Here is an 18,897-nt window from a genome sequence, read left to right as displayed (position 1 = left end):
ACCCATGCAGTGGACAGAGTTGCCTGCCACAAAATGGATGACCCCATCCAACCTGGCCTTGAACATCTCCAGGGATGGGGCATCCACAGCTGCTCTGTGCCAGGGCCTCACCATGCTCAGTAGAACACAAGCTCAGCTGTCATCTTGCCTTGCCCTTTATCACTGCGAGAACTGAAGCCACGGAGCCCACACCCAGTAGGAATCTTCAGGTGCTGGAAGCGCCCGGCCCTACGGAGACGCCAACGGCCACACCGCGGGCTCGAGAGGAGCGGGCTCGGAGCCAAATTTCTTCTCATCGAGAAAGGAAAGCGAAACTCGGCGCTTCTCCGTGCCGTGCCGTGCGGTGCCGTGCCGCGGCGGGCGGGGCGGGCTGTGCCGCCGCTCTTTTAAAAGCGGAGCGCCGGGCTCCTCGCTGCAGTGTGAGATCCGAGCCGGACAGACCGAGCATCATCAAGCCAAGCCGAACCTAGGCTAGATAAACTGATAAAGCTGAGTTGAGCCGTGCCGATTCGAACCCAGCAGGGACAAGACGAGCCAAATAGAGCCGATCCAGCTGAACCTCAGTGCACCTCTCCGGGTCGAACCGAGCCGAGCCATGCTGCTAGGCGTGCTGGGTCACCTGCCGCTGGCCCTGGCGCGGGCGGTTCTGGCAGCGCTGCGCGGGCGGCTGAGCGCGCTGTGCTGGGAGCTGACGCCCCTCGTTCTGCCCCTGCTCTCCTGGAGGCGGCGGTCGGGCTGCAGCCCCGACACCCCCGCAGCACTCCGGGACGACAAGGACGAGACGGTCCCGACGCCCACCAGCGTCAATTACCACTTCACCAGGCAGTGCAACTACAAGTGCGGTTTCTGCTTCCATACGGCCAAGACCTCCTTCGTGCTGCCCCTGGAGGAAGCCAAGCGGGGACTGGCAATGCTCAAGGAGGCGGGTGAGTCTGGGAGCCACTGGGAGAGGTAGGGTGAGGAATGCATAGAAACGACAAGCAGAACCAAATGGCATTGACAAAGTCAGACACTTTAGCAGGGTCTGTTCTGATAGGATAAGGGGAAATGGTTTCAAAATAGAAGGGGGAGATTAAAACTGGGTATAAGAAGAAAGTTTTTTACTGTAAGGATGGTGTGTCACTGGGATGAGTTGGCCAGAGACACAGTGGATGCCCATGCCTGGAGACATTCAAGGTCAGGCTGGATGGGGATCTGATCGAACTGTAGGTGTCCCTGTTCATTGCAGGGCTGTTGGACTAGATGGCCTTTGAAAGTCCTTTTCAATTCACATGACTATGATTCTAAGTCATTCTGTAACTGCCATGATCAGGTTCCCTCATATAGCTGGGGTGGAGTGTTGGAAAGTAGTGGTCAATAGGCAGATGGGCTCATTACATCATTCTTTGGTCCTTTTCTAGGAATGGAGAAAATAAATTTCTCAGGAGGAGAACCATTTCTTCAGGACAGAGGTGAATTTGTAGGCCAGCTGGTCCAGTTCTGCAAGGAGGAGCTGAAGCTGCCAAGTGTCAGCATTGTGAGCAATGGCAGCCTGATCAGAGAACGGTGGTTCAAGAAGTATGGTAAGAAAAGCTCATCATGCAAAACAAGCGCTTGTGGGGTTTGAGAAATGGATTGGGGCAGCCTTCTGGAAGGGATGCTAGGAAATGTCTTCTTAGTAGTTCATTTTCAAGTTTGATAGTAGGAAAGATTTTTTCTCAGACAGAGTGGTGAAGTATTGGAACAGACTGCCCAGGGAGGTGATGAATTCACTGTTCCTGGAGGTGCTCAAGAAGTGTGGAGATGTGGCACTGAGAGACATGGTTACTGGGCACGATGAGAACATGTTGGTGATTGGACCAGATGATCTTAGTGGTGATTTCCAACCTTAATGATTCTGTGATTACAGTACCTATGAACCATGAGTAACTTACAATGAAATACTGTTAATTACACATTCAGTCAGTTCTATTGCCTCTGTGGTACAATAGCATAATAAAAGAATAACTCAGCCTGTCTCCATAATGAAAGAAGGGTGATGTGCCTTCTGAAGATGACACTGCTGTGTTTTTTGTGGTTGATGCAATGATTTCTCAGGACTGTAGTTGGATGATGCTTGGCGATAGACCATGAGGAAATGAGGCTAGGCAGACTACAACAATTTCCAAATGAAAAAAAAAAAAAAAGCATATTGCTTATTGATTTTTGAAACTTGTTCTCAGGTGAATATTTAGACATTCTGGCAATTTCATGTGATAGTTTTAACGAGGAAGTCAACATTTTAATTGGCCGTGGTCAAGGAAAGAAGAACCACGTGGAAAATCTGCATAAACTAAGGCAGTGGTGCCGAGATTATGCTGTTGCTTTCAAAATAAACTCCGTGATCAACAGATTTAATGTTGAGGAAGATATGAATGATCAGATCAAGGCACTCAACCCTGTGCGCTGGAAGGTAAGAAAATAGTGTGCATTATAGGTCACTCTTCAGAGAAAACCAATGATGAAGTGAGGTTCTGTAATTCTCTGAAAGTCTAATGGCCTCGGTCAGAGCTCCAGCTCCAGCTTGGGGTGATAATAGGGGACATCTTGTCAGTGCTGCATGTTGTTGAGATGGGTTGTCTCTTGTTCTGCACTTAAATGGAGCTCAGTATGTCAAGAATCTTCTCTGTTGTGATATTTACAGGAAATTACTATTTTACCATATGTAGATCTATTTTTTTTTATATGATTTTAAAAATAAGACAGAAGGGCTTTATTAAAATGTGTAGAAAATGAAGAGAAGGTAGTGTAGAATGATATGTAATTAGCAGCATAAAACTTTATACATTAATGTTCTGTTACAGAGTATTAGTGGACAGTGTTTATATGATATAACATAGTCTACTAGCACTGTATTAATTGATACATTATATTATCAGTTTAAATATGGGTAGAGACTTAGAAAAAGGAGACAACTTGTCTGATAATTTCTTACTGTTCTGTGATACTGTAATTCTATTTGCTTTTGTGGTCATCTGAAGCTAGCTAAACTTGCAGTTCCCAGTCAAGTTAAAATAATAAAGGATACAGGTTGACTTGATAGTCTGCATGCCACATAGAACTTACCAACATTTGTAATATAACTATCATAATCAAGGTTCAGTCAGAAGTTTGTTCTTGGCCTTGATTATCAAAGCCCTCATTAAGACTAGAGCAGTTAAGATTTATGTAGAAATCTGGTCAAGAACCATGGTTGTGTAATTGCACATACAACTATGCAATGTTAATTAAGTAATAAATCTTTCGTATAGTATTCACTTAATCACAGTTTCTAGCAGTGTGGCTTCACTGATAGAAAAAATTGAAAGATATTTCTACCAAGACTACTGAAGGTTTTTGAAGTCTTCTGAGGCCCGTAAAGTCATAAAATCATACCATGGTGTGTTTTGTTTTCAGGTGTTCCAGTGCCTAATCATTGAAGGGGAGAACAGTGGGGAAGATGCTCTGAGAGAAGCAGATAAATTTGTTATCAGTGATGAAGACTTCGAGCAGTTCCTGGAACGCCACAAAGATGTCCCCTGTTTGGTACCTGAATCTAATCAAAAGGTAAAACTGAGACCGTCTTTCCATAAATTTATTTTGTGGCTAACTGGAAAGGTATTTGATAACTAGTAGGCGTCATGGTAATTAGCACTTTCTCTATTAATATTGGGTTAGAAGAGCTATAGAGATAATTAGACAACACCTGATTTCCTGGTTTTGTTACAGTGGAAACCAAAGTGTTTTATTTTCTTTAAGGCTTCTTAAGGAGGACAAAGTTATTAATTAAAGGGAGGGTAAAAACTCACTGATCTCAGTCTTGGTAGGCTTCCTGTCACAGTGTTGCATGGCCCTCTGAATTACGTGGATGTAAAAAGTATCATTACAAAAAGGGTAGAAACTGAAATTTCCACAGTTGAGTTGTGAACTCTAAATACCTGTGGAACTGGATATGCCTCCCTTAAAAGTCTGATAAGGTTCAATATCAAAGTAAAGACAATTTGTACTCTTGGTTCTCCTTTCACTTATGAAGGTAATTTTTTTGGGGGGGAACAGTGGACAGACAAGTAGGAGATATCCAGGAAATGCCCATTTAGCTCATGAAGTATGTCTTTATTTCTACTCTTGGCTTATTTCCTTGTGCAGACCTGAGAGCTTTTTGATCTGGGAGATTACCACTGGCATCTCTGTCTGCTGAGGTGATAATTAAACAGCCCTGCTTAAATAGTCATGTCATTTGTTTGGCAAATGACTTAATCATTCTAGAATGCAAAACTGTAATTTTTGCTGATGTTGAAGTTATCAGCAAACTTGAACATTATTTAGAGCACCCGAATACAACTGAAAACCCACATTTGAATTTGACATTTTAAGATGTCATATTCAAATGATTTCTGGTTTGTTCATGTGATAAGTGATAATAGTAATCCTGTGACTTACTCCTGTAAATTTGATCCAGATTCACTGAAATCCATGGGAGGACACTACTCTGGTTCAAGGACTTGGATCAGGCTTTAAAAGAATAATTTGTTTGTCTTGTCCTTGACTTTCATGAGAGTAGAATTTTCATTTGTGTACTAATATTTTATTTTTAATCTATTATAGATGAGGGATTCATACCTCATTTTGGATGAATACGTAAGTCTTTGTTTCATTCTTAATATTTGCCTGCCAATATATGCTCACATGTACAACAGTAATAGCCAACTTAATTTTGTCTATGCATTCCATAAAATAATTTTTACTGTATAGTACAAATGTGATTTCTTCCTCTCAGACACATTGAGAAATGAATATAAGTGTGACATAAGGAGGAACTGCCATTGGCTTGCATGCATAATGTTGCAAATCTTAAAGCATATATATGTCATTGCTGCTTTCCTGTAATTTAAATATATAGAGCTTGTCCTGAAAACTAAGTTTCAAAGAATATGCTTGTTTTACACACAGTTGAAGAAAAGCATTAAATGTTCAGGATTTGGAGTAAGGCTTTGTTCCTGCTAATGTATGTCATTGTGTCTAACTGAGCCATCTGAGGACTGCAGTGGTACTCCTCATATTCTTACACAGGCTGCTGTGGGATTGCAATGCAAGTTCATTCTGCTTAATCCTGTAGAAAAATTAAGCTTTTGCAAACTAACTTTCTAACTTATTTCATAATGGTTTTCCAGATGCGTTTTCTAAACTGTAGAAATGGACGGAAAGAGCCTTCCAAGTCTATCCTGGACATTGGTGTAGAAGCAGCAATAAAATTCAGTGGATTTGATGAAAAGATGTTCCTAAAACGAGGAGGAAAGTACGTGTGGAGTAAAGCAGACATGATTCTGGACTGGTAACTCTGTGCACTGAGATGTGATGTGCATTTTCTAAAGAAGATTGTGTATACATGTGTACATTTATTTAGCTGTATATATGTATTGATTGCTGCTAACTACAATATGGTACACTATACAGGTTGATGTATAACTTGATACATGAGTGATTCTATGATTTTATGATTCTATGAACGTGTCAAATGCTTTTAGGATGCAGATTTTGTTCTTACTCATTCACTGGTTGAATGTTACTGAGCAGCTACAGAGCTTTCATAGAAGTATGAAGGACTTAATGGCAAACCATTAGGATCCTGTTACATGATATCTTACACAGTATGAAGATAAGTGTGGTTGTAGGAAAAAAAAAAAAAACAAGCAAACCCATTGTATAGAGTTGCAGTGGTTGATAAGTGCAAACTCATAGGAGGAAATATTCTTATCTCCTCATACAGTTTTTTGCAGTTCCTTGCCAGCTCACAAGAGGGCCCACAGGCAATCCTTTGGAAACAGCCCACATCTTTTTCAGACACAACAGAGGGTCAGAATGCTGTTATCATTATATATACTCAACAGGAAATTGGGATTTAAAAAAAAAATAAGTTTTCCTTTTTAAAATGTTAAAGGCATCTGTTGTTTTTCTCCCTCCTCTCCATATACACATGTGGCATTTGCAAAAATACTGGCAGATGTAATTTTCTCTGAAAATATTGTTTTTAGTCATGTGAGAATATTGTTTTTCTCCTAAAACATGAAAATGAATTTTACCCAATAACAAACAACTTCTTGATTCACATTGACAATGACCTCAGTTCTGACAAAAATTTACAATGGAAACAATGTTTGCATTTTATTCATAACTTTGTCCATTCTCCTCTTTTCTGCAAAAGTTGATTTATTATTTTCAACAGCCACTTGCACACAGATTTGTTCAAGATCCTTTCTGAAATGAGTGAATAATATGTAAGGCACTTCACACGTGTCTTCTCTTGAATACAGGCAGGGCTTCTTCCCATGCTTTTTGTTTTGCTAAGGCAGGGATGTGCAAACAACAAGGCTCGTATATCATGTACGCTTCTTTTAAAGGTTGCTGGCTCTTACCTGCTGGTTGCTAACCAGCAGATATTGAGTGAAACTCATGGGGTTTTCTGAAGGCTGTCTGTGATTTGAAAAGCTGGCAGCATTAATACGTAATAGAGAATAGACAAACAAAAACACCCTGTGATAATTAAATGTGCTGCCTGCTTGCTTGATGTTCTGATAATTTTGTAGTGTTCTAATTACAGTTTTTCAAAACTAATGGTCCCATCCTCCCCAGAGCTCTATATGGGGACCTGGGGGTAACCTTTGCACAAACAACAGTGAGCAGGCACTGCTTGTTCTCACTGCCTATTGCACTTTCTGCCCAGGCTGCCTCAAATGTCTGAATACTTTCAAACGCTGGAAGCCAGCATGCATTAAACGTACTATGCACAGTACACCTTCCTTCCCTTTTCTGACTGTACCCATATTTTTAAAGACATTTTAAAGAGAAGAGTCTTGCATTCACCCAATGCATCTTCAGAACTAAGGGGAAGGCTCTTAAACAGGAGCTGGTTCTTCTGAAGAGCAAAAAGATGCACCTCTGAAAACTGTGAATGTGTTTCAGTTTACAGTTCTTTCCATTTCTGTTTTTACTGCCCTAACTGCAAATGCACCATCTCAGTGGTGCTCCTTTGCCTTTTTGCATCTTGCCCTCACTTCCGATGCATTTCTGTATTTTTTTTTCTCATTATTTATACTCGGTGACATTTTAAATGTGGCCCACACGCATTAACCCCACAGTCTTTTGGCAGCTGTTCTGCTGACCTCTGCTGGAGTTTTGCCCGAGTGCCAACTACGGGCAGCGCAAATCCATGTGACTGCAGTGCTTTACTTCCTCTGTGCTCCCATTGCTCAGGCGTGAAGTCTGTGTTCTTCCTCAGCACCGACGCTGCATGATAGAAAAGGAGCATTTTCCTTTGCTGCTGGCTCAGCCCCAGCCCGAGGAAAGATTTAGTGCATCCCTGTGCCACTAAATCCACCCGCTTGCCGCTGCTGCAGAAAACGCCAGCTGTATCGCGGCGCGCAGATGTGCGGTGCACAAAACCCCATTCAGAGCCAGAAATCCTGCCATGCTTCCCTGAGTGTTCTGCTCTGTAAATGGCCATTGTTGTGCTCCAAGAGATCGCTGTGCTGCAGGAGGAAGCTGCAAGATAAACAAAAGGAGCTGAGAATGCGAAAGCACTGTGAATAGTTTGAACACTAAGGCACGGAGGAACGGAGGATGGTTTTAATCACAAGGTTCTAAGTTATTTCTTAAAATGCTCAGGACTCTGCATTGCTTCTTGCCATCGTACATAACTGAGAAAATGGTTCTGCTCTGTGTGACTCTCGCCTTCAAAAAAAAAAAAAAAAAAAAAAGCCACATTGTTGTGTACGTTGTAAATGAAGAATTTGCCTAACACAGTTTGACAGACAAACTTGAAAGTTAATAAATAGCTATTGGGATGTTTATATGCAAAATGCATTTTTGGTATAAAATTAAAAACAAAAACAAAAAAAAACAGAAACAAAAAAGAAAGTTGGCTGCTTCTTGATTAACCTAGATTATTACTATTATTTCATGTTGGATCAGAGATAGATTTGTGACTTTAATTCTGTGTTTGAGGCCAGAGAAGTAATATTGCATTCAACAGGGCCACTCCCAGGCTGCAGGATTACACATGCACATCAGAGAGTCAGGGTGTGAATTTGTGTCCTGCAAACACAGATAAGCCAATTGCATTTTCAGGTGTAATCCCATAGCAGTGCAGCCACTGGGTCAGACAAGGTGAGCACTTTACACTGCAGTTTACCAGCACTGTGCGGCTATTTTTAAAACATGTTGAGATGAAAGTTGGGGAGAATTGGTTCAGTTTAAATTAGCAGGATTATAACTTGAGTTATAATTGAGTGGATAATACTGTTGTGTAAGATGCATTTTACGATGCACTCTTTTTCAATGTGAAAGAAGATCAGTGCATTTTAATGTTGAGAAAATTTTTGAATGATACTGCCACATAATTTGTGCTGAATGTTCTACACCAGTATGTTACACATTGCAATAAAATTTTCTACTTTCCTAAGTCTGCCCATCATTATTTTTTAAATTATTATTATTTTTTTCAATGTAGCCCAGACCCACAATGGCTGAATAATGACTGCCTTCATGAGAGCTGTTATTGTGGACAAGGCCTGTGTTTAGCACCAGGCTCTGCCTGCAGGATGTCAATGGCAGTGCTGGATGGAGAACAACGGTGGGGACTCCCCTGCCCACCTCTGCAGCTCCGTTGCTTTCTTTTGTGCTTCCCCATTGCTCTCCACACATAAGCCAACAACAGGAAAGCAGCTGTTGGGATTTGTCGGTGGTGTTGTTTTTCGTGGTGACGATTTTGTCTTTTTTACTAAACAATGCTTGCAAAAGAGCACCTGCAAAACAGCCTCGTGGTTTCCTGATGTTTTCACTCTTCCTTTCCTGGCAACAAGGCTGGAATCCTTCTGCCTTCCTTTGTAAAACCCTCATTGTTTCTCTCCTACCGCCGAACGACCTGTTTAGCCGCCGGGCCCGCTGCCAAGGCAGGACAAAAGGAAGGAGAGCGGCGCGGCGCGGCGCGGCGCGGCACACCCGGCCGCTGCTTGGAGCAACGCGGCTGCCAAACGGGAAAGCCCGGCATCCCCGCACCGCTGGCAGCCACAAGGGGGCGCCACAACGCCTGGCGCGGCGCAGCGCGGCGCGGCCGCTTCAAAGCGAGCGGCGGCGGCACCGCGGCGGTTAATGGCGCTCGCGTAGCTGTGGGCGCGCCCGCCCCCGCGCGCCCTCTCCCCACCCTCCGCCGCCGCCACCGGCCCTGGGGAAAAGCCCGCGAGCGGTGCCGGCCGCGCGCACTTCGTTCGGTGGCTGCCGGCGGGGGGAGACCATGAGCAGGGCGGCGGCGCCCGGCCGCGGTTCCAGCGGGTAGCGCCGCGCACCTTCGCAACCTTCTCGGCACGGAGCGGTAAGGCGGCGGCAGGGGACTGCGGAGAGGCAGCGGCAGGAAGGGTGCTGCTGGGAGGAGAGATGCTGCTGGGAGGCTCTGCTGAGGATCTCGGGTTGGGAGGGAAAGGGGGGGAAAGGGTGTCCTCACAGCGGGTGGCCGCGGGGTTCCCGAAAGCCTTTACATAAGGGCCCGCGGGTCCTTGGTGCCGGCTCACCGCCGCCGGTCTCGGCCCCTGCGGGCGCGCGATGCTGCGGTCCTGTTGCCGTCTGCCGCCCGGCGGGGAGGGGGAGTACAGAGCGCTGCCTCGCTGGGGCCGGAGCCGCCCGCGGGGCGGATGGGCGCGCACCGGCGGAGCCGCTGCCCGCGGTGCAGCCTCCAGCGGGCGTCGCGGGGCGGGGAGGAGAGCGGTTCCGGGGAGTTGTGTGCCTGCTGTCCTGTGATTTACATCGAGGAGCTCGCCCTCCGTCCAGCAGTCCGTTCTCAGCAACACACGGTGTGGTTTTGGGAGAGAAATGGTTTTGTTCGGGTCACAGGGTAAAAGAACTAGAAATTGGAGATGTTGTCTCTCTTATTTTAGCTTAATTTGCTGCAATTAAGAGATGCTGCCATTGTGTTTGTGGTTTTTTGTTTGTTTGTTTTGTTTTGTCTTTTTTTCCTTCGTTCCAATGTCAGAAGCCACGTGCGTGGTAACAAGGTTGCTCTCCCCTTGAATCCAAGGGTATCTTCTTGAAGTAGCAGCTCTGTGTCACTTTGTTTCTATGGCTTCTAAACAAGGAGCATTGTTGGGGCAGGCTGCAGGAGGTGGATGTAAGCTGCCCAAATTTCAGTCTGTTCTTGGAAATACTGTTATTTCTACTCTGGAACAAGTCATGCTGTGTTCTGCAATAAGTAGGAAGAATGGTTTATAAATAGATCCATATGTTTATATTGTTCACGGTGAGGCCAAACAACTGTTTATGTTGTGAAATGGGATTGCTTCATTTCACATCAGCTTATCAGTGCTGACCTAGAAGAGGCTGCAGCTGAAGTGGCGACATTCTTGGTCAGAGTGCTACTGGAAATGACATCAGTTCCAGTTCCTTGGCTTTACAGCTTGTACTCGCTGGCCTTGTTCATTGCCTCTGTGTGTTTTGCTTGTGGACCTGAGATCTAGCGAGGGAGTGTGGTGGAGGAAGGAGGCTGCGTTCAGGGGATGTTCAGGGTAGATTGGTGCTTTAAACAAAGTGCTCACACCTCAAGGGATCTTTGTGGCAAAGGAGGAGAACTTGTATAGCTGTAGGAGAATTTGAATAACTGTCTTGTGTAAGGCAAAAAGGCAAAATGGCCCAAACTGAAGTTTGTTACATACCTAGAATAAGATTAAATAAGAAGAATTAGGAGGGGGGTGGGGGGAATTCTTTACTTTTGCTTAGTAGTTACTTGTAAAAGATAGTATTTTTTTTTTTTCCCTTGGGATGAAGTTTTACTCCTCCTCCCCTCCTTTCCCTAGACATAAAGTTTCATTATCCTCTTGTGCAACTGGAATATTGCTCGTGACAGGGAGAAGCCATCTGTGCTTGAAATAAGAGTGCAATGTTTCAATGTGATGCAACTCCTTTGATTGAGACATTCTTTGGGTAAAACCAAGGGTTAATTTTTGTTCTTTCCAAATGTTCTTTGTTCCTGTTCTAGGAACTGCTAGACCAAATCATGTGTTTATCATCTACAAGCTGTTACTGTAGAGTTTTGCCCTTGAAGTGTAGCATTATGAATAATCTTCAAACAGTGTTATCTTTGAATATTGTAAGTTATCTTCACTTACAATCTGGATTCTGCATAGCTTGGTATTTTAAGGCAACAGTTTGTAGAAAAAGGTATTATCATGAACTGTTTTTGTTTCTAGTGCTTTTTCCAGTGCTACATTCTGTGTTTTTGTCCAATTTTGTGTGTATTTTGTATTTTTTTCCTCTCAAATAACTTGTGACAACTTTTCTTTCAGTTAAGCCAAAGGACAAGGCTGCTATCCTCCTAACCATGAGTTTTGGCTGTGGTGCCTTGGGGGGGGGGGGAAAGGAGGAGGTGGGTATGAATGGCTTTAGTGTATCTGCTGTATTTACAAGAGTGCTCTCACAGGCTGGCAAAGAGCTGTTGTTTGCCCTCCCAGAGCTGATGTAGGGAAAAACAACAGCTTGGATCATCCTGCAGTTTGGTCTGTGTATGTTGCCCCCTTCTCTCCTAGAGAATGGACGTACAGGGAAATCAGTATGTGTTGCATTTCTTCTTGTTTCCTGTGGATATGGTATTGATAGGCAGCTGTGTCAATAGGCTATGGCTTGACTGGGAGACTTGCTTTTAACTGGATGTCTTTTCTTTTATCTGGAGTTGCAAAAGAAGGAAAGAGAAAGAAATTACACGCCAGCACACTGCTCAGCTGGGTTTTGTGATTTTGCTATGCCCAGCTTAGGCTGTGGTCAGCTGTTCTTTTTACAAGGCATTTATTTTCCTCTGCAGAAAGGAGCTCGTAATGTTCGTATTTCACTGACCTTTTGAAGGAGATCAGGCAAGAAGATCATAATGATAATTTTTATTTTCTAGTTCTGATGGCTGAGGTAAGCTGTTGAAAACGCACTTTCTTCTCTGGCTGCGTGTTGCAAAGCAGTGGGCATAACTTTCTATTTCATAATCTGTATGCTTCAAATTGAGTAGGATATACAGATTTGCTGCTTGTGAAATCTGAATGCTGAAGCTGAGAGTGCTTGCACAAAACTGTTTTTCAAATACCTTGACTGCATGTTGATATTTACAGTGATGGCATGTAGGAGACCTTCCTCAAATTGCTGTGGGAGGGAAAGAAAAGAGGAACAGAGAAAGTGAAATACTGTTTGGTACTTGTTACTTGCTGTGAGAAATGAAACCTTCTTTAGTTGGTTCTAGTTTTGGCAAGACAATGGCATTTTCTTTCTATAAGATCACTTCCATCTTTTCATCCAGAGAATGGCAAGGCAGAGACTTGTTATATGGGAAGCTCTGGCATGTTATTTTCCAGGTACCGCTGTGCCAGTTTAATAAGACTGCACCCTGTTCACACGAAGTGGAAACAACTTAGGATGGAATAGGTGGGCTAACGCTTACATAATGTGGCCTTCGATGTGGTGGATGCCCTGTGTCTGGAGATGCTCAAGGTCAGGCTGGATGGGGCTCTGAGCACCTGACTGAGCTGTAAATGCCCCTGTTCATTGAAGGGGAGTTGCACTAGATGACCTCTACAGGTCTCTTCCGACTCAAACAATTCTATGGTTTTTTTCCCCACCACATAACATCCAAAGGATCATCTGAAATACTTAGTAGTGAATATGGACCTTGAAGATCATCTGGAAAATAAGACTCTGACTTTGTGTGCTCAGGCACAAATTCTTTTGCTGTGTACAAGTGCTCAGCTCTTCTTGCATTAATCAAAACTTTTCTTATAAGCAGCTAGTTTCCAAACCTTTGGAGTGTTTGGAGTGTTTGTATTTACCTTGGCATTTCATTTGGAATTTTTTCCTATCCAGTTTGCAGAGTACTGTAGTTATTCCCCATTGTTATAAAACTCTACCATGAGCTCATGCAATCTGTGAATTGATCACATCTTCAGCTCAACCTGCCTTTGCCTTAGCTCCAGCCATGTAAATAGAATTAAATGCTACCTGACAGCTGTTGGACATGTCAGCCTTTGTGGAGGATTCCTGAGTTTTTAGCTAGCGTGGAATATAAATAGGAACTGGGGAAGCGATATTGAAGCAACAGTCCATTATTGCCCTTCTGCAATCTCTTGCGTGATCAACTTCTTTTGCTTCCTATTTCTGCTGTTGCTATTTACCAGATAGTCTGCTTCGTGTCTCATTGCTGGTGAAGATCAATGCAAAAGTATGTAGTTTTCTTAATTTTTCAGATATTAATCTCTTTTTCTATAGGTCATGTATATCTGTTGCTGTTATATATTACTTTATAGTAAGTAAAAAATATTTTTTACCCTGTAATTTTTCCAAGCAGTATAGAGGGCTGATCTGGCAGTACTGCTGACAGAGCTGAATATGTGTCTCAGCCACAGTGCTTTCCTGAAGCACTCTTTGCCCTGATTTCCGGTGCCTTTCTCTTTCTCAACATCTTGCCCTTGATGTGCACTCTCTCCTGATTTGGATGTGCTGATCACCAAGCTATGGTTCTGCTGACTGGGAGCAGTCCCTGCCCATTGCAGGCTGTTGGGATGTGCCCGTTGTCAAGTATCCCTCATAACTACTCTGCTGCAGGTAGAGGGCAGAAAACTGAACCCTACCTGAGCCAACCTACCTTTGAGCTTGTTTGTGTATATAGTTTCTAGGAAGCAATGAAACAAATGCAGTACTCTATGAGCTTGGTTACGCTGCAGTGAAGTTTGTTCATATCCGTATTGCTTAAGGCAGTTGTGTTTTTATGGGCCTCCAACAATGTTTGTATTCCAAGAAAGAAAAATATAGGTTATTTAAATCTGCCTTGTTCTTCTATTGCTGCTTAACAAAGAAGTTTCCTTTATTTCTCTATGCCTGTGTTCAGAAAATCATGCATCCAGATGGAATTACAACAGTGCCCTGTGATTTGGGTGGCCAGGTTTACATCTCTAGTGTGATCTTGTAACAGCAAGTGAAAATTCAAGGCTGAGCTATTTGCAGTCAGTGTGTATATTAGCCTGGCTTTCTAAGAAAATAGAGATTACGTGCAACTCCCTCTGTGAATGTCTGTCTTTCACTCTAGCTCTTAATAACTTCTAAACCTCTTGACTAATTCCAATTGCATTTACAAGAGGGGTAGAAGCTTATCTCCAATAAACCCAGCAGTGGGCTGACAGCAGGCAGCCTGAGCAGATGGAGAGATCCTAGCAGAAGCCTGAACTCTTCCTACCACTTTGACACACGCATTCCTAGGAAACTGGATTTTGCTGGCTCAGTTGCTTACAAAACAGCTTACGTTGTGGTGTTGTTGTTTTTTGTTTGTTTGTTTTGACCTTATCTGAAATTAAACTATTACTTCCTTTACGAGTATTTTGAATATGGAGAAAGAGCGAATGTTTAATTTTATTCTTTAACCGCAACTTCATAATACACTGAAAGTGCATGAGGAGAGAAAAATAAAAGAAACCTCAAAACTGCTGTTTGTTGTATTGTTATAAAATACTTAATATATTGTGCTTTCATTATGTTAATTCTCTCTTGTTAAAATGGTTATTTCAACTTGTTTCCTCCATTTTTCTAGCTTTGTCTTGCAACACCAATTCTTCAGAGACCCAGAAGCTTTACGATTCTGGTAGCTTTTGTGAACAGTGGTCATTCCCTGAATGGAGCCTGCTGTATGACAGGATACGAACTGAAGCAGTTCCATTTTTATTTCTCCTCTGTGTTGGTTTTATGTAAACAATCTGCTTCTACTGGTCCCTTTTGCTTACTGGTATCTATTAAACATACCTTCTTGTCTTCTGTTTTCTTCTTTATGGTGGTTTGGTTAATGTTGTATCATCACTTTCCATCATGTACAAAGTATTTCTCGTGTTTGGAACCTGGAGGAGAAAACACCTACACCCACTTTCTTCCATTAACTGTGGGACAGAAAAGTGCTGACAAGAAATGTGTGTTGAGGAGATGTTTGATTTGTGAAGAGAGAATATTACAGTTTTGGAAGAAATTGTATGCACACATACAAAAAAAAGAAAAACAAACAAACAAAAAAAACCAATAAAACAAAAAAAACCCAACCCCACTCTTAGTAAAAGTTTTTCATTTTAGCATTTCTTATTCTCTTTCAATTTTTATAGTTACTGACACCTTAGATCTTGAGAAGTTTGCAGGTTGTTTCTCTCTACAGTGAATTAGAAGGGTATGTTTGTGTCAGTCATCATTTGTGTAGCTTTCTAGCAAAGCCGTAGCGGGAAAATGCACTGGTTTTATTCCTGTGCCTGGGAGCAGTGGGCCAGCTCGAGCATGTTGTTTGTACTCACAGCATCCCAGAGCCTGGCCTCAGCTGACCCTGAGGGCTTGACTTGCTGGCCGTGTAGGCCAAAGGGTTGGAGGGCTGTCCTGATGGATCCCAATGGATTGGGGTGATGCTGAGCAGCTTAGCCATGTGCCAGGTCATCAGCCTGCGGGACTCCTGACCCTGCTGCTGGGTCAGGGCTTCATGCCCCTGGTAAGCTGCAAGCTGAGCAGAGCAGGCAGCTCCTCAGGCTGGTTAGCAAGAGGTGAAGCCCACAAAGGAAGGTCCTTAAGCACAATGTGACAGTGACCTTTGTGTTGACACCAGCCACTTAATGTGCTATCTCATTTGCAGCTCTAATGGTAAACAGTCAGAGGCCCAGAAGATCATGGCACTTCCTGTGCTCATGCTCACCTGCAGGGTGCCAGTTCATCTCAGGGCTCTGAGATAGGTTGTTTATCTTCTGAGTGAAGTGACGATCTCTGGTCTTGGGAACTGTTCCTCTGAGCATGTTTGTGCTATGTCTTGCTCCAAGCAGTGCTGCCGAGTCTGGCAGCTGTCCATGCTGTTGTTGGCTCCAGTGCAGCTGATTGGTCCTGCCCTGTGCTTTGGAACTGTGTGACTCTGAGGGAGCCTGTCTGCACCATCCGATTTCATCCTTTGCTTTGATGCAGTTTCTTATGCTGCAAAAGCCTCCAGAATTTGGCTGGTATCAAATGGCTGCCATCTCTGGGCATCTGATCTGGTGGCATTCAGGATGTGTCGTGTTTCATATTTACCTCCTTTCTTCTGCGATGTGATATCCTGCTGGAGCAACAATCTCAGACTTTGACTTTGTATGGATTTATGTCTGAAAATCCATTCTGTATACTTCACCAGTGGCTATTACTTAGGGTGAAGCAAACAAGCAATTCTTGCTTGTTTTCCTGTTCCTTTTGGATCTACGAATAGTTACAATGTTAATAGGCTGGTAACCCACTTTTCTTTTACCTTTTGTTTCAAATTTACACAGTTTGAAAAAAATCTAACTTCAAAAGGAGCAGCAATCCAGTTCTAGCTTCAGTTCACAATGGATATTTATCTTAAAAAGAAGTTATGACAAATCCTTAGATGACATCTAAATCCAAAGAGTGTGATAGTCTTTTTAGCAAACTGTCAGTTAGCGCTAAATATTTTCACCAGTCATTTCACATTTCCATTAGCTCCTTAAACAGCTGAAGTTCACAGATGTGAATGAAATCTCGTGTTTATGGTTGTGTTCCCTTCCTTTCAATTTAGGCTATTGCTTTGAAGCTTTATTGTTGTTAAAGGTATAAGTGCTTCCAGGAAGCTGGTTGCTTGTTGTGAGGAAGATCACAGATTTGTTTTCTGTTGTGTGAAAGGTCTTCAGGATGGATCACTGGAAGGGCAGCAGGGTCATACAGGATTTCTGCTTCTGCCTCTCACCTTGGGATCTTTCCTCATGTAGCTTCAACTATCACACTTTAAGACTGTCCTGTTCTTTTCATTGAAATAACTGGGTGTTTTACACTGTGATACCAACTCATTCTTATCTGGAGGTGTGAAAGAAGGGCGAAGATTGTGCTTTTTTTCTTCTTTTTGAATTATAGATTTTGTGGTGTCGTAGGCAGAATGTTAACTAAAAATTTAACTTTGAAAGTGCCAGGATAAAACGAAAAGTGGACTGTTATATCTGAATGTCCTACCAAAGTCACCTCAACTAACATGGAAATCTATTTGTCTTCTAACTATAAAAGGAACTTTCACAAGAGCCTTCATTAATATCTATGATACAGGAATTTCCAGTCCTATTTTTTTTTTTTTTTTTTTTTAAGTTCTTAGGAATCTGGAGAAACCAAAGTGTGATATAAAAGAAAGGAAGTCCTTGTTCTATCTCAAAATTTCTTTGTAGTCAAAGTGACTTTGGGCAAGTAGGCCTGAAAGACTTGGCAGAAATCTGCCAGGTTACACTAAGGTCTAGATCTCTCCTAGTTTAAAGATTTGTGATAAATGTGTTTTTAGACTTTTTAAAATGTTTGTCAGTTGTGCTGAGAAGTTGGTAAAAGTCTGGGGGTATAGCCTTCTAAAGAAAAGCAATAAAGTAATTTTTTTTCCCCCCGCTTTACTGGAAAACCTACTGAACTTCTGACAATTCAAAATGCCATTCGTTCACATAGTGAGCTGCTCACATCACTGTTGACAAGAGAGGGGGAAAGCCAGTATGTATGGAACAGCACTGTTGGGTTAGCATTTCTTTGATGATAAAGAGAACAGCTCAGGATATGCTGGTAACTTCATAAAAATAAAGCAAGTGACTTGCCTTTAAACAGATACTTGGGGGTGGTGTTTGGGATGACAGGAGGTATCTTTGCACTTGAACGTTGTTGAGAGGGTTGCAGGAGTTTTGTGTCTTGGTGTTGGTAAGTAGGTCTTCTACAGTATGTGTGGGAAGTCCTCTTTATAGATGTTGTATGCATGAGCCCAAATGTTTTGCGTTAGCCACTCTGAGGTGCCAAAGTCTCTGCTGCCTAAATGTTTCAGTACTCGAGTGGGAGTGTATCAGAATTTGCCTGGAGAGTTCTCCCCCAGCGTTCATCATCATAGCCCTGACTGTTTCATTTCTATTTTGTGAGGATATAAAGAACTTGAGTGCTTGAAATGGTGAATGCTGTGACATGACAGTAAGAAACAACTACATTCTTGCTTTGCATCTTGACTGGACTTTGTATTTTGATGCATGTGTAAATGCTCAAGAAGGCTTCATGATAGCTATTCTTTTCTGGTTGCTTTGTTAGGGATACTAAGTGACAAACCAACTTTGATTAGGAGGCTTTTGCCATTTACAGTTAACATAGACCTACAGGGTTGGGAACTCTGCGGCAGTCAGAAAACGTTTCTGATTTGCCTAAAAACTTTAAACCTAACATTCTCTAAAAACAACAGTAACTTTTAATAACAGCAGTAGCAGTAACAAAGACCCTTCAATTTTATTTTCTTACTACTCATTCACTACATTAAAACAGTAAAATGAGGATAATTTTTTTAAAAATTGAGATGTTTTGCATAAATTATTTCCTAAAAGTACTTGCTGGTTTTTAATATTGGCATTTCCTGTGGATATTAATGGTTAATTATAATGAAACTGTCAAAGAAAGCAAGATGTGAGCTTCTCAAAAAAGAATACAGCAAATACAGTTAAATAGATTTTCATCTGAAGGCAGTATGTTTTGGCAGATGTAATCTATTCTGGGTATGTACCCACATATGCAAATCACATAAACACAAAGAGTGGCTTCAGGGCAGTCTGTCATAAAATGAACAAGAGTATTGGGCATCTGGTGGTACACATTAAAAGTTCATCTTCTCCAAGATGTGAAAGCTTGTGTGTAACATAACTGAGTGAGCAGTACTGCATGACTGGGAGGACTGGAGTTATTTCGGAGACTTCTTGGAGGATCGTCTGGTGTTAGCGGTAGAGGCAGTCAGACTGAATGGGGCCTTTATTGCTGTGGTGTTATGAATTACAGTGCTGCATACCATGTTCTACATGAGTAATGGCACGCACACAGACGGGTTGTGTGCTCTTTTAC

At 42.6% G+C, this 18,897-nt stretch overlaps 2 protein-coding genes across 3 annotated transcripts in view; both read left to right on the top strand.

Annotated features, from left to right (window-relative positions):
• The first annotated feature begins 354 nt into the window (after positions 1-354).
• On the top strand, positions 355-8,411 carry RSAD2 (radical S-adenosyl methionine domain containing 2). Its single transcript, XM_042884985.1, has 6 exons — positions 355-926; positions 1,401-1,562; positions 2,202-2,431; positions 3,415-3,564; positions 4,603-4,635; positions 5,169-8,411. Exons 1-6 carry the CDS (start codon positions 596-598, stop codon positions 5,331-5,333), a joined length of 1,071 nt encoding a protein of 356 aa, XP_042740919.1. The 5' UTR covers positions 355-595; the 3' UTR covers positions 5,334-8,411.
• An 865-nt stretch (positions 8,412-9,276) lies between these two features.
• The window catches only part of RNF144A (ring finger protein 144A), a 62,080-nt gene continuing 52,459 nt past the window's right edge, over positions 9,277-18,897 (top strand). For both annotated transcript variants that reach the window (XR_006181241.1, XM_042884396.1), the window contains exon 1: positions 9,277-9,364. The gene's annotated coding sequence lies outside the window, so the exon portion shown is untranslated. The remainder of the gene's footprint in view (positions 9,365-18,897) is intronic.

The sequence above is a fragment of the Lagopus leucura genome, unplaced genomic scaffold (assembly GCF_019238085.1).
Source record: "Lagopus leucura isolate 7727_CA_CO unplaced genomic scaffold, USGS_WTPT01 Super-Scaffold_73, whole genome shotgun sequence".
Lineage (NCBI taxonomy): Eukaryota > Metazoa > Chordata > Aves > Galliformes > Phasianidae > Lagopus > Lagopus leucura.
Note: the sequence above shows the minus strand (reverse complement) of the source record. Positions and strands in the feature narration are given on the sequence as shown.

Excerpts from the sequence above, each read along its gene's own strand:
- RSAD2 (XM_042884985.1), top strand. The coding sequence starts at position 596 with ATGCTGCTAGGCGTGCTGGGTCACCTGCCGCTGGCCCTGGCGCGGGCG. Across the intron at positions 927-1,400 it reads GGCAATGCTCAAGGAGGCGG|GAATGGAGAAAATAAATTTC; the intron begins GTGAGTCTGGGA and ends GTCCTTTTCTAG. Across the intron at positions 3,565-4,602 it reads TACCTGAATCTAATCAAAAG|ATGAGGGATTCATACCTCAT; the intron begins GTAAAACTGAGA and ends AATCTATTATAG.